This window comes from Lycorma delicatula, chromosome 5 (genome assembly GCF_047948215.1).
Source record: "Lycorma delicatula isolate Av1 chromosome 5, ASM4794821v1, whole genome shotgun sequence".
NCBI classification, from domain to species: Eukaryota; Metazoa; Arthropoda; class Insecta; order Hemiptera; family Fulgoridae; genus Lycorma; species Lycorma delicatula.
This window is the reverse complement of record NC_134459.1, coordinates 151,816,826-151,833,629: the sequence shown is the minus strand read 5'-3', so window position 1 is coordinate 151,833,629 and position 16,804 is coordinate 151,816,826. Positions and strand designations below refer to the sequence as shown.

At 32.7% G+C, this 16,804-nt stretch overlaps 1 protein-coding gene across 5 annotated transcripts in view; it reads left to right on the top strand.

Moving 5' to 3' along the window:
* LOC142325497 (uncharacterized) overlaps nucleotides 1–16,804 on the top strand; it is a 384,074-nt gene that overhangs the window by 353,023 nt on the left and 14,247 nt on the right. For all 5 annotated transcript variants that reach the window (XM_075367339.1, XM_075367337.1, XM_075367336.1 and 2 more), the window contains one exon: nucleotides 16,554–16,740. In XM_075367339.1, coding sequence (XP_075223454.1) covers nucleotides 16,554–16,740 — 187 coding nt within the window. The remainder of the gene's footprint in view (nucleotides 1–16,553; nucleotides 16,741–16,804) is intronic.

Below are 16,804 nucleotides of genomic sequence, written 5' to 3'. Positions count from 1 at the left end.
CTGTTTGTTTTAATGGAAATTCCTTTTTATTTTATAACCCTTTTTTTAACTTATCGTAAACTGAACTATACGTGTATTGTTGTCAAAGTTTAAAAGTCGTAAACACATAGATGCGCAGTATTTTTATCTGTTGTATCTGAAGTGATGTTACTATTGCTTCAAAGTACAGTGGAGGTGATAGTATACAGCTATAGGGCGTCGTAGGTTGCAAGAAGCCAGTCTCTAATCAGATTCCTCATCATGCGCGTCAACAGTGACGAATACTCCCGTAACTGTTAATTAAAATACATGATTTATCATTAAACAAATTTTCTACCTTCTCTGAGAACCGGATTATCAATTTTTTCGGCGACTCCGACCACTTGAAAAAATCTTAAACGGTAGATAAAATTTTAAACGTTAACTTTTTATGTAATTTCTTTAGTTATGAATGTTGAATTGCCCTATTGGGAAAAACAACCCTAAAAAACGGTTTAATTTTATTTTTCATAATTTCTATTGATTACTTTAAATAAATTTCACTTCAGAATAATAACGAAGGAAAAAATGTTTTAATATGGAATAATCCATTTTTACTAAGCGTCAAAATATATAACTTAAAAGAGATGTACAATTCAAAAAAGAAACTTGCGTTTTCTTTCGAAACGCATACTATAGCAGTCTTCAAACATGTTATACAGTAATAGATGCCCTAAATTCGTTTATAATTAAACTGTTAATATTTTTATCGCATCTTTTTATGAGATATACTAAAGATGACATTTGGGTTTGAACTACCTTCAAGAAAAAATCCAGCAAAGTGTTAAAAACTTACCCGGTTTTTTCCTTGGCAGATTTATATTTTTAATATTAGGTAGGGTTTTTAAATATTAATGATTTAATTGTGCATTACTTTGAGTACAATTGCTAATAAAATGAAAATGTTCAGAAAAGAAATTTGGGTCCCATTGAAAAAATTTTCATAATCGAATGTTATTTTCTGCCCTTCCCAGCATTGTCACTCTTAACATTCGTAGTTGTCGAGTTTCAGAGTACCTCCACTCTCAAAACTACTTTTTTTTCTGAATCTTTCTGAATTGGGATCGTCGAATAAATAGCGATGTTAAGCCCCTCCCACTCCACAACCCTCCTGTAATGGCCTCTTCTTCTTTATCGCTCCCACTCTAACTAACAGTTAAACAATTTCTTGAAACTAATCCTTCCGATCTTCATTTTAACAATTTAAATTTTACATTAGCTTGAGTGTTTATTTGTTTATTAATTATCTCTAGTCGTTTTAATTTTAGCTTGAATATTTCCACGTTCAAAAATATTGTAGAAATATTATTGTAGAATATTGTTTTTATATTAAATCTTGGAATTTTATCAACACAAAAACATTTTTTCCAGTATAACATTAAATTCTGTTTGTGTATGTTTAATATTTCGATTAAATAGTTTGTATTAAGCGACTATTATGAGACATAAAACAATTAATACAAAAACGGTGCGTTTATCGAACTAGATAATGCACATGAAATACAGTATTACTCGGACAGACATAAGTATATGTGCACTCTTCCATATAGACTACTTCGAGAGCTAATCTATCACCTTCCTTTTCAAATTAAAAATTGTTTTATTCTTGTCTAAAAATAAAAATAATGTCCTTATTTTTCTCTCAATTATTTTTATTTCTCAATAAAAATTATTTTCTTATTTTTTTCTTAACTCAACACAAGTTTCCAGAATTTGATGTATTTTTTAAAAATATCATAACCAAGTTTATTTTATTTTAAGGATTCAAATGTTGCTATTCGACGTATTCGATATAAACAGAAATCTACGAATGTTGATTTGTTGATTTAATATTCATATTAAACATGTTCAAGTAAGTGATCGATATTTTCAAACACAATATTGCAGATTCACCAAGGAAGATTGATAAAAATTCATTTTACCCTTTTACCAGAAATAACTCCCGATATTTATAAACTACTTTATTTTGTGCTCGCGCGCGAGTGTATGTGTGTGTGTATTGATTATACGTATTATATCTATATATATAAAAATGTTAAGTTCGTTTGTGTAGGCTTCAAAAACTCAAAATGTTCTGCACCGATTGAGCTAAAATTTTAGCACGATACATAACCCGCATCAAAGATTGTTTTCATCTATTTTTAATTTGTACAGTTTTTTAATAAGAGACCAATAAATCGGATGGAAATGTAAACAAAGAAAAACCAATCAGATCAATGCAAGATGGCCGCTGTCAAACACAACGACCAAATTTCTTTGAATTATATAACAGCTAAACATCTGTATTTTATTAAAAAAAAAAAATACGATAAAAACAAATTTTAGCACGATATATAACCCTCTATCTAACCCTTATCTCGTAACGATCGATCAAGAGCTTTAAGCGATTTTTTATGTGCCATCGTGCATTCATTCCAAACAATGAGTTTACATTTTTGTAATACTTTTCCCATACAGGATGCTTTGGAAATATTGCACGCGGGAGTCTCGATGATTTGCATGTTTAATGGCAACTTCAGAGCTGAATGCGCAGTCCTTCCACCTGGTAACAATGTTGCAGCTATTCCAGACGAAGCAAAAGCTAAGGCTATGTCATTTTTTGATCGAACCGTTGCTAGAATCAATCTAATGAGGAATGTTTTCCCAGTTCCTCCTGGCGCATCCAAGAAGAAGGTCTCCCCAACTCCGTCATTTATCATTTGCATTATGCGATCATAAATGCCTTTCTGTTCACGCGTTAATTTGGGAATGTTTGATCGGACATATGACGGAAGATCACCAATGTTGTAACTCTGTTCACGGCGTAAATCCACATCAAATGAAGCAATCGCAGCTCGGGTGGGTGCTGGCATTCCCAATTGACTAAGAACTTTATTTGCATTATCTAAGCACTTGTCTTCAATATTTAACGTTATAAATATTTGCGTTATAAATGCCTTCTGTAAATTCAGAAGGCATTTCTGAGAAAGAATTCAAAAGTGAATATTTAACCTAACAAAGGATTTTTTGGTCATTATGTAGGGATATTATTTTCTGTGTATTTGGTTATTTCGACTTTTTTTGTTTGCATAGTCTTAAGTCTATCTGGGCTATAAGAAAGTTGGGTGTTTTAATTTATTTACTGTAAGTCATCCTTCTTGGTGGCTTTTCTTTTTGTTTTGGTGTTTTTTTTTTGGTTTTTTTAATACAATACAGATGTTTTAGTTGTTAAATATAATTCAAAGAAATTTGTTACTTAATCAGTTGCGATTTTGTTTACATTGGCAACGGCCATACGGGCTCTTTGTGATTGGTCGTTGTGTTTGACAGCGGCTATCTTGCATTGATCTGATTGGTTTTCCTTTTTTTACATTTCCAAATTAAAAATGTACAAATTAAAAATAGATAGATTTGTTAAAAATAGGTGAAAACAGTATTTGATGCGGGTTATACATCGTGCTAAAATTTGAGCCCAATCGGTGCAGAACATTTTGAGTTTTTGAAGCCTACACAAACGAATTTAACATTTTTATACATATGGAATTTTCGAGGTGTAATGTTTCAGTATCATGTAAGATTACTGGTCTTATTACTGTTGTATAATGTCTTAATTTCGTGATATTGGAGAATGTTTTCTTATTATTAGATGTTTTTGATGCTAAATCTAAGCTTCTCGAATTTTATTCTATTTTCAATTGACGGTTTAGTGGTTTTATTTTATTTTCAATGTATTTATTTTATTTTTTTGTAAATGGTACATAAGCATTTCTAATCTAAATTTTATGTATTACATTAATTAATAAATAATTGGATTTATTATTATGAGAAAAATTTAATTTAAAATGAATAGGCTACGAGTAAAACAAAAAGAAAGAAAAGTGACTGAAAGAGGGATAATGAGGAAAGTATTAAGATAAGAGAATAGAAATAGCCGAGTTTTTTTTTACGTAGGAAAAAAACTAAAATTACGAGAAAGAATGGATGAAATAAGATTGATGTCAAACATAGACTAAAATAAATAAGGACAGCTTTTATGCAGGAAAGAAATTAGGTAATCTATATATATAAAAATGAGTGTTTTTCTGTCTGTATGTCTCTTATGCCTTCCTAAACCGTTCATTCGATAGCGATGAAACTTTGGGGAACGGTTGGACGCACGCCAGGGAAGGTATCTGAATTAGTTTGGACCCGCTAGGTGGCGCTAGCGTCGAGATATTTCGAAAAATTGTATTTATGGTCCGATTTGCCTCATATTCAGAATACAAGTTACTTACATGGAAATAATTATCTATGCAAAAAATGAACCCGCTAGATGGCGCTGGGGTTGAGATATTTAGAAAAATTATATTTATGGGACCGATTTGGTTCATATTCAGAATATGAATATTAGTTGCGTGAAAAGAAATATTTTTGCAAAAACTATACCCGCTAGGTGGGCCGGTGTCGAGATATTTACGAAACAAACAAATATACAAACAGACTTTTTTATTCTATATATATATATATATATATATATAGGCATTTTCGTATGTGTATCCGCTAAAGACCAAAAAACTAATGGACCTATTTACGGGCGGGCAAAAGGGAAAATGGAAAAGGGGAAAAGGTGGAAAGAGAAAAAGGGGAAAACGGGAAAGGGTAGAAAGGAAACTGGGAGAGTTGTGAGGAAGAAGGGTGAAAGGGAGAAGTTGGAAAGGGAAAAGGGAAAGGAGAATAAGTGAAAGGTAAAATTTGTGAAGGTAAGTTTTTTAATTTTTTTATCAAATTTTAAATTGTGTTCATTTATACTCTCTCTCTCCCACTCTTCGGCAATAGCGAAGCATTGCCGGGTCTGCTAGTATAAAATAAAAATTAGCGCATTTTTTAAAAATTTATATATATTGTAGCAGTGTGCAGTAGCTAATAGTGAACGTTAAGAAAGGTTAAAAGGAAACCAATAGAAAGGCCTTTGAAATATGTCATTGTATTCGGTTAAGGTATCCAGGTTTAGTTAATTTTTTACTAAAGGGATGTGTGTTTTTTTAAAAACATTTGAAGGAAAATAAAAATGTAACATGTAGAGTGGATTAATGAGAATGTAGAATATAAAAAAATATATTGCTGCTAAAAGATTAGTACAGAAGTGAGAGTTGCAGGAAATAAAATCAAATTATTCAAATGACTGATGACACCAAAAAAAGTAATAAAATCATAATACGTGCTAAAACGTTGTGTAGTAAATATTAAAATTTATAGCGTAGATTAATGATATAAAACTTAAGATGTGAATCGCTTGGAAAATTACCAAACTAGTAATAACCAAAGTATAATAATTCTACCGTTCCCAGAGGTAGGCTATAACTAATGCGTAAGTGTTAATTAACAAAATTTAAAAATAATTTCTATTTTTATTTTATTATATGTTAGTGAAAGTAAAAAAAAAACAATCAAATAAACAAAACCGTGATTATGCATAATTATAAAATATTTATAATTTTATATTAGTCACAAAATACTATAAACGGAAATTTTTTTTCTTTAATAATTTAATTACTCTATTTTGATGTGTTAAAATAAATCTTTATATAAATGTGAATGTAAAAGTTTTTCTACTTAACTAATCCTGATATAATAGTTTACATTCATATACTCTTCATTTACATAAACATGAGTAATAAATTAATAATAATAATAATTCTGTCGGTTATATTATTTTATATTTCTTATACAATTATTGAATAACGATTGTATCTTCTTTTTTTTAATTCAAAAATAATACATGTTTATAATTTTCATACATTATTTATTGAATTCGTAAAATAATGACTGTAAAAGAGAATAAATAAATAAAAAGCGTATGGAAAAGTTTTACATTGATTTCCGGAATTGAATTTAATTATTGTCATCAAATACATAAATATAATACACGGTACTTATTAACATTATTAGATTTCAAATAAATCTCACAAAAGAATACAAGTACCTTTTAATACAGTCTCTTTTAAGCTGAATACTGTATTAAAGAGACCCCCCCCCCCACCATAATAGCTTATACTAAATGCATATTTTTTTTAAAACGCATATATTGGTATGAGATTGGTAAAAGTATGTGGTACGATTGGAGCTGAAGTTGGAGGATTGTTTATCGCCTGCACATTTGATTATTGCCAGTCAGTGTCGAGCAGTCTTTTGAATAAGGTTGCGTAATCTTGTGTTGTTGTTTATTAATATGCTGTTAGCTATTGAAGAACAAAGGAAGATTGCATTGACGATCGCATCGGCATACAGGACTGTGTCCATGGAGGCGGTGTTCGTGGTAGCAGGTGGGCCCTCCCGGTTGAGCTACAGGTGGCAAAAAGATCTAATGGAGAGTCCAAAGAAGTAGCACTCGAGAGTATGCTAACTGAGCGGCAAAACAGGTGGGAAGCAGTTGACGTTGGATGATGGTCTCACCGCATCATCCTTGATGTCAAGAAATGGGTCTGTCGGCGGCACGAGGAGGTTAACTTCTGGCTGATCCGACTGTTGACGGACCACGGGACATTTAATTCCTACCTGTGTAGAATGAAAAGGAGGCTTAACTCGGGCTGCATCTATTTCGGGAAGAACGACACGGCTGAGCATTTTTTGAATGTGAAAGGTGAGTCTCAGAGAGGCAGAGGTGTTTGCCGGTTGTGGGACAATTGAACCCAGATAACATAACGGACAAATTATTGTCTAGTCTGTGTTATTGTCGTTAAATTATTGTCGTGTCTGTGGCCTCCTGGGAGGCCACAGACACGTTGTGCAAGAGCATACGTAGCAGGAATACGGCAGAAGAGAGCCGACAGCAATAGCTGTTTGCACAGATTGATGAGGAGGAGATACCCTTGGTACGGAGGCAGTCGGGAATCCCTAGTCGTTGATATGCCGACGACTCTCCGATTCATTCACGTAGAAGCCCGCAAGGACACAGCAGCCTGTGAGTAACGCCGAAAGGCGGGTGGTCCGGGCTGCTCTATAAGGGGGAGGTTGCTTGACGGGGGCTGGCAGAGCTTTTTCTTCGACCCTACGGAAAACAAAAAAAGTCACAAAAGACATACTATTGAAGAACGTGTATTCATGATGGAAACTTATTTAAAGATGAAATTTCGTGGTGTGTGTTAGCGAAAGTTTGAAAAAGAAGCCCTAGTGAAAAGTGTTATTCTGAGTACAATGTTTGGCCAGAAACGTGTCCAACACGGCCAGTTTTAACGATGCTTTTGTAGAGGACATTAAATCGATCTTTTAATTAAATATTATGTATATAAAAACTACTTTTAACTAACATTATTATTAAATATTTCAGATTTTTTTTATGTTTTAAAAAAATTTTATAACATTTTTAAAAAATGTTATATTTATTGATCGAAAAAAATAATTTCTTTACGTACGAGATAATTCATTTGTTTTCTGTAAATGTATATTTTTGGGAGGAGAATTACTCCTATATTTAGAATTAATATAATAAACTTTCATTATTAATACCTCGTTTTAAAGATTTTTTTTTTTAATTTAACGTACTTTAAACCAGTTTTAAAAAACTATCCTAAAATAAAATAATTTCCTCCTTTTTAAATACTTAAGTCAAGATTATTATTTAAAATTTCTTTGATAAAATTATGAAATAAATAGCGTGTAAAAACGAGTAAAATATTCATTTTTACGCTAAATTTTTATACTTATCCATAAACAATTTACGCAACCGCTAACTAATGATAAAATAATAGGAAAATCAGATTATCTCTGGTTATTTTTATAGGAAGTATTCTAAATGTTTTACTTTTACATCTTGACATCTGCTAGGTCTGCAATGTTTAAAAACACATATTTAGATTTTTTTTTGAAATTCGACCTTGAAAGGAGTAAAGGAAGGTAAACAAATTTCTAACGAATTAAAACTTTTCCGACTATATTAAACGACATATTCAGTCGATTTGGCCTTGAAAATACTCTTTAGATAAATATCTAAAAAGCGTTTTCGGGTTTTTTTTTCAATATTTAAGGGGTATGAAGACAATTTTATTTTTTACAATTATGCCGTTTTAAAATACCGCTATTGAATCAATCTTTATGACATTTGGTAACATTGTATGGTAATTTATATTTGCAATTCTGATTATGTATTTCGCGAACGAAGCTGCGAAGGAAAATCTAAAAACCTATTAGTGGGTCCTGAACTGATTAAACTGTTGCTACAAAGAAAATACAGTCCACCGATAGTTTTTTACAAATTAAACAGGCATTAACTTTTATTTATCATTATTATTCTCACAAGCATGAGTTTACAGAATGCAAAGTAGTCCTTGGGGTAGGGCCCTGGCCGGCTAATCCCCTGACAAAGACGGGAATGCTGGTATAAAATATATATATATATATATATATATATATATATACCAATCTCGTGTGATATTTAACTATGAAAACAGTTTTATGCTGCATATCTGAGAGATGTGTTTAGAGGCAGAAAGAAAAATGGGGTTCTTCATAGTTAAAAAAAAATCTGCATTATGGTGGGTTTTTAATTTTCCTCCGCCACCTTGAATCCTGCATACTGAATCAAACTTAATTTTTTTAAACAATAAGATTGACATAAGACACATGATTTCGATTTAACATTTTACAATAAAAACAATGATGGAACCGGTTTTTCCGTTAAGTTATCGAGTTATAAGCATTCAAAGTTGCAATGACAGAAAAATCGTGTTGACAATAAAAGAAGTAAACCGTGAATAGGCAGAACGAGAATAGAGTAATGATAAACAAGGCCTAGGAGCCTCTACATCGGATGATCTAAAAAAGGGGGGAAACCTTTGCAACTTATTGTTGCCCCTAATAGGGCTTTTAAAAAATAACAATTGTATACATTTAATGAAAAGGACCATTAAAAGTAACATTCCCATCACGGCAGTAAGCTACGTTCTTCCACTGTAAAGATACGTGTGAGGTTGTGATCATAATACCCCTCCTCTAACTAGAGGGCATGCTTCTTTTGTTTCTGTTTTCTGTATGTTTCAGGTGGTGAAGGAAACTGATATGGGGGCCTCGGTCCCGCCAAACCATTCCTGGATACACGTGTGTGGATGATTTTAAAATTAGAGATTTTTCAAGGAATAGTCATCATTTGAGCTTCTTACTTCATGAAAATATTAAACAAAACAAGGCGATCGCCTCTCCCCAACGCGAAGTTTTTATATAACTTTGTTAGATACAAACTTCTTTTTCCACCTCATGAAGACAGAGAGTGACGAACGAGGAAGAGAAGCTCAGCAGTAACCAGCCGGAAAAGAGAAGAGGCCTGCACTTTCCCCCGTGTTACCTTTTTCAGAGTCACAGGACAATACAAGGTTTACGGTCTGTAATGTTTTACAAACGGTTTATGGAAAGGCAGAGTTAAGAAGAAAAGAAGAACGAAAAACGATAAAGTGGTCCACCAACACGGATAAGAGTCCGGCCGACCGAGCCCAGCTGAGATGCAGCAGCAAAGACAGCCAGATGTAAGAAAGTCCCCTAACTTCACCTCACCAAATACCCATCATCCTTACAATTTTGTACCAGTCAGCACGTGCGACTCCCTCCGGAGAAGGGAGCGCATTGCTTCCTCCAAACACTAAGGCCCCGAAAGGCGTATTCCTGCTAGGCCGGAAGGTGATAGCACCGAAAGGACCTTAGGAGATGGACTGAAGTGGAATCACGCCGGGAGAACGAAGCATATATGTGTCTGTCTCCCACGATCAGCCCCGGTCAATTATTTCTCACCGGTGTAAAGGACCGGAACGCAAATAACAATTCCGTCCATAAATAAAACACAGAAATCTATAACCGCCAGTAAATAAATAATGATCCGCCCGATAAACGAAAGACACAGCAGCAAGGGACATTCGTCAGGTTCTGCGATTAGTAAGGAGATAATAAACTTCCTTGCGTTCCGTTTCACGAAAGTTTATTCGTCATCGACCACCGCCTGGAGAAGAAGATGGAAGAAGAAAAAAGAAGTTCCCGGCGGATGCCAAAATCCCCGCCGGAGTAGCAGGCTTTGTCGGCCGGCCGAGGGAGCCGCTGGGGCACGGACGTTAACTTCCCGCCTCAGCTTTTCGGGCTCAAGCGCCCTGGCCGGCGGGCCAATTAACAGGCCCGCCGTTATCCTTGATGAAACCCCGTAGGAAAAAATCACATGGAGTTACATCCGGTGATCGAGGTGGCCAAGCAATCGGTCCATCACGTCCAATCCAGTGATTTGGGAATGTGTTAAGGAAATCACGCACTAATAAACCCCAATGTGGAGGCGCTCCGCTCCATCTTGTTGGAATATGACTTCCGGTTGTAATTCTTCGTGCTGAGGGTAAACAAACCCTTCTAACAAGTCCAGATAGATATTCGCGTTAATCGTTGTTTCTGCAAAAAAAAAAGATTCAATCACATGATCGTGAAACAGTCCACACCGAACACTTATTTTTGGGCTATCTCTAATACGGTCAAATGTAATTGTAGGTGCTCTGATCCCCATATTCGAACGTTCTGAGCGTTCACTTTTCCAGACACGTGAAATGTAGCCTCGTTTGAGAACATAACTTTATTAAAGTAACAATTCAATTCTTTCAATCGTTTTCACCGCAAATTCCTTTCTAGCGGCGTGATCTTGTGGTGTAATGTGCTGCAATATCTGTAATTCATAACACAATTTTAATAATTTCTTTAAATGTCGTGAATGGTAGATCGCGAAAGAATTAAGTAGCGCGCTGCACTCCGAGTCGACTTCTCAGGGCTGCGAACAAACGCCTGACGAATGATCATTTTTTCTTCTGATGTTTTAGCTACCCCCACCCTTCTTATGTTCAACACCGCCAATTTCTTTAAATTTATCATACCACGAACGAATACTATTTCTAGATATGGCTCAAAATTATACCGAGATCATAAATTACGTCGAACTAGTGTATCTAATTTTGTTTCAGTAAACAACAAAGCGTTGTGCTTTCATCTGTGGGTTCATGGTGACTGACGTTGCGGTACGTATGTAATCACAGCGCTATCTATTATATACCAAGGGAAACTTTATGAGTTACATGTTAAAGAGAGCCCAACCATTCATTAATAGGACTATTACGTTTTTCTAATTAAGATATCAAAGTTCAGATAATTCTCGGACACTCGGTATATTTTCTCGAGAAAAACATATTTAAATCTATTTTTCCTTGTTTACAACGTTGGTATATTATTTATCTTTAAAATATATATGTATTATTTATAATACGATATCAGCATAATTAAATTTCACTTTATTATATTTATATGATATTAGATAAGAGATACTGGACCAACCCGTAGGTTGGTCTACTGGTGAAATCGTCATTGCAAATCAGCTATTTCGATTTGTTTAAGTCGATTGTTCTTAAGTTTCAAATCCCAGTAAAGGCACTTTTATAAGGATTTGAATTCTAGATCGCGGATACCGGTGTTGTTTGGTGGTCGGGTTACAATTAATCACACATCTCAGGAACGGTCGACCTGAGACTTTACAAGACTACACTTCATTTACATTCATACATATCATCCTTATTCATTCTCTGAAGTAATAACGGCGATTCAGGAGACTAAACAGAAAAAATATGATAGCAGATGTTTCTAAAAGCCTTTTATTAATAAATTTGTATTGTAAGATTATATATGTAATAATGATATTGCTTTTTTTTTAAAGGAGACATAACATAAAATTAGATGTTATTATATAGTTATTTATTTTATTGTCATGTCAGTAATTTTAACATACAATTTACTTATTTAATTAAATTAATAAATATTTTAAAAATAAACATTGCTGTTAGATTTAATTAATAGTTCTAAAACGTACAGAAAACATTATAGATGTTTGGAAATTTATTTTTTTTATTTCGGCTTAATTATATTACTGATACCGGAAATTACCTACCTACTATCCAAGTAAAATTATTCATTATTTCATAGCCTGTTATTTATATTAAAGTGCATTAATAATAGGTCAGTAAACTGAAATATGTCTAATTTTTCTTTTTTCTTTTAATATATTTTACGAAACAAACTACAACGTAAGATTTATAATTTAGAATTTTCAAAATAAAGTAAACAACACTTTTTACAGAATTCCTAAACTTTCATTTATAAGAAAAAATCGAAAAAAATAAGTAATAAATTTAAACGATAAAGCATAATATAGTGAAACATTTTTTTTAATTTCCAAATTAACAAAGCTAAAAGTGTTAATCTTACTTTGTCATAATCTTGTTTTATCCTTTAACTGGAACAGCCTTTGAGTAACAAGGAATTTTTTTTACGTTTTAATTCCCGAATTTATAAATAAAGTATAAAAAAATTATTTATTTCTAGTTAAACAATTAAATATCAGTGTTATTATTTTCAATCGAATGAATTTCTATTTGTACGGAAAAACTATATTTATGTATTGATTTCTTTTCTTGTAAATAAAAAAAAAATTATTTGTTTGTAATTGATTCAGGGGTTATGCATAAAATACGACTAACAAGCAGTTTGTCATATATTTACATATACTTTTTCCTTCTATTTTAATAATTTTTCATTTTCTAAATTTGTTTTCTTATACAGTGCAAGTTGGTTTTAACAAAATTCAAGGGACTGGCAGTATGTGCTAGTTATACCCGAATGCTCGTCATAAATGAATGAGCCTATTCATACCAGAAAATATCTTCTCCTCTAAACACGAAAAATAACTGATAAATAGAATATAACATTGTATAAGAAATATTCCTGAACTTAAAAACAAATATTAAAAACCACTCGGTTGGTTGGTCTAGCGGTAAACTCGTCGTCATAAATCAGATGATTTCGAAGTCGAGAGTTCTCAGGTTCAAATCCTAATAAAGTTAGTTGCTTTTATTCGGATTTGAATACTAGATCGTAGACATTGGTGTTCTTTGGTGTTTTTTTTTTTTTTTTTGTCGGTGTTGCAGAGGAATACCATTTACCATTGGTTGTGTTCAATTAACCCCCACGTCTCAGGAATGGTCGGCCTGAGCTTGTTCACGTTTACCGGTACAGTTACATTACACTGATAAGTAGCTAATGACTTTAATTGTTGATGCGACTATAAATAAAATTATTTAAAAAAAATTAATATCATACTGCATAAAATTTTAATCACATAGTAATACTTTATATGCATAAAAAATTGTAAACTTACCTAAGATTTGTGAGGAGATTATTTTCACTTTGTGAGGCGGAAATAAAACACTGTAATTTGAATAAATTATACCTCTAATACAGTGATTAAACACACTTAAATATTATCATCGGTACACTTAATAATGTAGGCTTCACAACGAAAAACTTTTTTAACCTAACTTAAAAAAAAAAAAATCTTAGTTGCTTGTTTTTATTTTTATACCTGAAATCGTCAAAACAAAATTTTTGAACAAATTAATCATTTTATAAATTCATCGCTGACATTATTTGTTTTACCAAATTTTCGTAAGCAATTCTAAACTGTCTTTATCTGCACGGACGGAAATGATTGGCTTCTCAGTCATAGTGTCATCCTAATTTTCGCTGATTTACCTGTGTTTCATTTCATTAGTTATTTGTTCATCTGCTGGACATTCGGTTAGTAACAGATCGTTGTCAGTGTATACATAATTATCCATATTTATTCCGTTTTAAAAATATTTGTTGAATGGATGATCCAAAACCACTCGGAGAGTGAATATAGTTCATTATCTGGCTCGTAATCTTCTTGAATTATAACTGTAGCAAGACCGGATTTTTTGGAACAGTTTTTAATTGTAGTTGAAGATATATTATCCCATCCTCTGTTGATTAATTTGATGGCATACAAAACAGCTGAATTTTTTTTTTTTTTTTCTAAGTAGTTAACTAATTGTAATACCAGTATATACGTCTCAAGTGAAGTTTAAGAGTAGATAACGCCCTGATCGTCTTTGTTGTAGCTTTGCATTAGTATTCGAAGACAAAAATAATATTTTTGTTAGTGAAGTTTCCTAGTACTGGATGTGCTCAACATCCAGTTATCAATTAGCAGTAAAATTTGTCTCTTCTTTTTTTTTCTGTTTCCAATCCCAATTACGAATTCCACTTTCAAAAATAGTAAAAGTCATTCTCGCCTTTGTATTGGTTAAGTACTTAACCGAAAGTTTTTTGACGTTCTTACAACAACTGGGGTTTCCTTGATTTTCCAATGACCAACAGTTTTGTTATTTTCAGATCCAGTCATATTCGAACACAGAAGAAGATCCTGACCCCGTAGGGAAGACACCCTCCGTGTCACCCCTTCCTTAAGATAAGGGGTCGTTCGGTAACGATCCCTTATGGGCTTTATCGGAGGTTATCTTCGAAACCTCGACTTTTGACATATTCCAGTCCGCCTCGGCCAGGATGCCACGAGTGACATTCCCATCGGTGTACTACTAATTAATGAACTCAAAACAATCTCACACAGCTCACCAAGTCTTAAGCAAGACTGAAAATACCTAACTAACAAAGGAATTGAACTACCTACTTTTAGAAGGCAAAAGTGAGTTCAACACATAACACGAAACATAAAAATATTACGTTAAGAACAGTACGCATACTTTAGAATGCATTCTGCCGACACATTTTTTTCTTTAAATTTAAATGTTTTGCCCGTTATTAATTTATAAAGTAAGGCCGTTTCATCAGCGTCTGATATGTCTTCCTATTCATAATCCTACATTATTAGCGACCATTTTTCATCCAGCCAACGTCAGAATTATCTACGCTGCTTTCTTCATCGCTCATTTTTGTCAAAAACGATTTGATTCTGTTTTTAAATCGGTTCAGCCAATTATCCCTACAAGCAAACTTTTGTATTCCTTTGTATAAACAAAGTTGTAATTTTCTTGGCAAGGGATAAAAAGTTTTGACTAATTTTTTTTTCAAAAATTACTAAAGCGGTAAGAGCTATAAAAAATTAAAATTTTTACATTTGAAATGCAATGGGTAAGTTGCAACATGGATTTAAATGTAAAATAAATATAAAAACGATTTTTTTTTTTTTAATTAAACATATATCTTTTGTTACCACAGACCACTGAAGTTGAATGGGCAAAAAAATTTTGTAGTTGTTTGAAGGGCTATTGATGTAGAAAATATAGATTTAAATACCCATTATTCCATTTCTAAGCTTCTTTGATAGCAAGAATTACTTTATATCTTCCAACACCGCTTCAATAAAATCGTTGTTTTGGGTTTAGTTTCGATGGCGACACAAGCACTCCCATGATTAAAATGTAACAATTTCTTCTTTTCTATTTCGACGCTTTGCAGCTGTTTACAACGATTTCATTTTCTGGCTACGCGCACTCGTTCATGAATTTACGAAGTTCTCCGAGTGGTTTACCGTCAATTATCTGAAATTTATTCCAAGTAATTGAAAAATACTACGATACGACTGTTGTACCCGGTTCAATAAATTCACGAATATCTCCTAGAAGGGTTTCTACAAACCGATCAGAAACAACAAACATAAAAACGGTTGTAGTATTCTCGATACATACCTTTGGAGGCTAATTGCAGGTGATATATTTTACCGACATTATATTAACGTCCCGAGAAAGAACTCATCTCTTTCTATGAATAAACTAGTCTAGCCGATTTTCCTTTGATTTCTTAAATACGATATGGCGTAAAAGCTCAGGCCTGTAGCTACTTCCAGGCCATCATTGAAGATCATTTTTATCCGATAGATGTAAAGACCAGTTTATGCCTTTTTACAAACGCTAATATTATATAGAATTGGCATTTGGTGTCGGTAAAGTTCAAGGCGTGTTTAAATATTTCACTTGCTTATAATTGATAATAATTGTAGCGAACAGAACGCCACTGACGTAAACAACATTGGAACAGAATAAGCAACAATGCATCTACGTCAGAGTGACGACATTATAATATATTATGAATTATAAATGATATTTAATGTTTAAAAAAATAAATTATAGATTGGTTGTAAATTAATACAATAAATATTAATCGATAACAAACCAACTGATACAGTCGATGGTCTGAGATACAGGAATAATTAAAAAAAAAACAAAAATATAAAAGTATTTTATGTCAAACTTTTGTGGAAAGAAGGAATATAACACTGAATGGAGAGCGGTAGTGTTAACGCTTCTAATTAAATGTAGAGGGGTTTATATAAAATATGTATTAGCGATTCTTCAATTATTGTTTTATCTCTATCACTCCGTTAAAATAAACCTTCCCCTCCGTAGGCATACCAAGCTGAAATATGCATTCATTTTTATAAGATAATTCTCATGAACTATTCACAATTATATATGCGTAAATTTATATTTTACTGAATAATCGAAAACTAAAAAGAAATAAGATATTTTTCAACTAACGTTCGCAATAGGGTAATATGGAAAATACCACTAGGTATGTTGAAGAAAGGTGAAAATGTTTCTTGGAAATATTTTTTGGATAACCCCCTTATTATTTCAGTATCATGTAAATTGAGGAGTAGATTGAGTTACGTAACTTTGTGCTTACAAAATGTTTTTTTACAGATGTCGATTACCACGGAAACTTCAATGACGGAATGTTTCAAGGTATGGGTACGATATGGTTTCCAAACAACGCTAGACTAGAAGGTATATGGGATAGAGGTCGGAATGTTAGAAGAAAATACTATTTTAATGACGGTCTAGCTTTTGATGAAAAAAACTGGAGCTATTGTGTATATCCTGACAGACGGTAATTACTTTTATCCTATATTATTTTAATAATTATGTTGTTTACGATATTGTGTTATCACTAC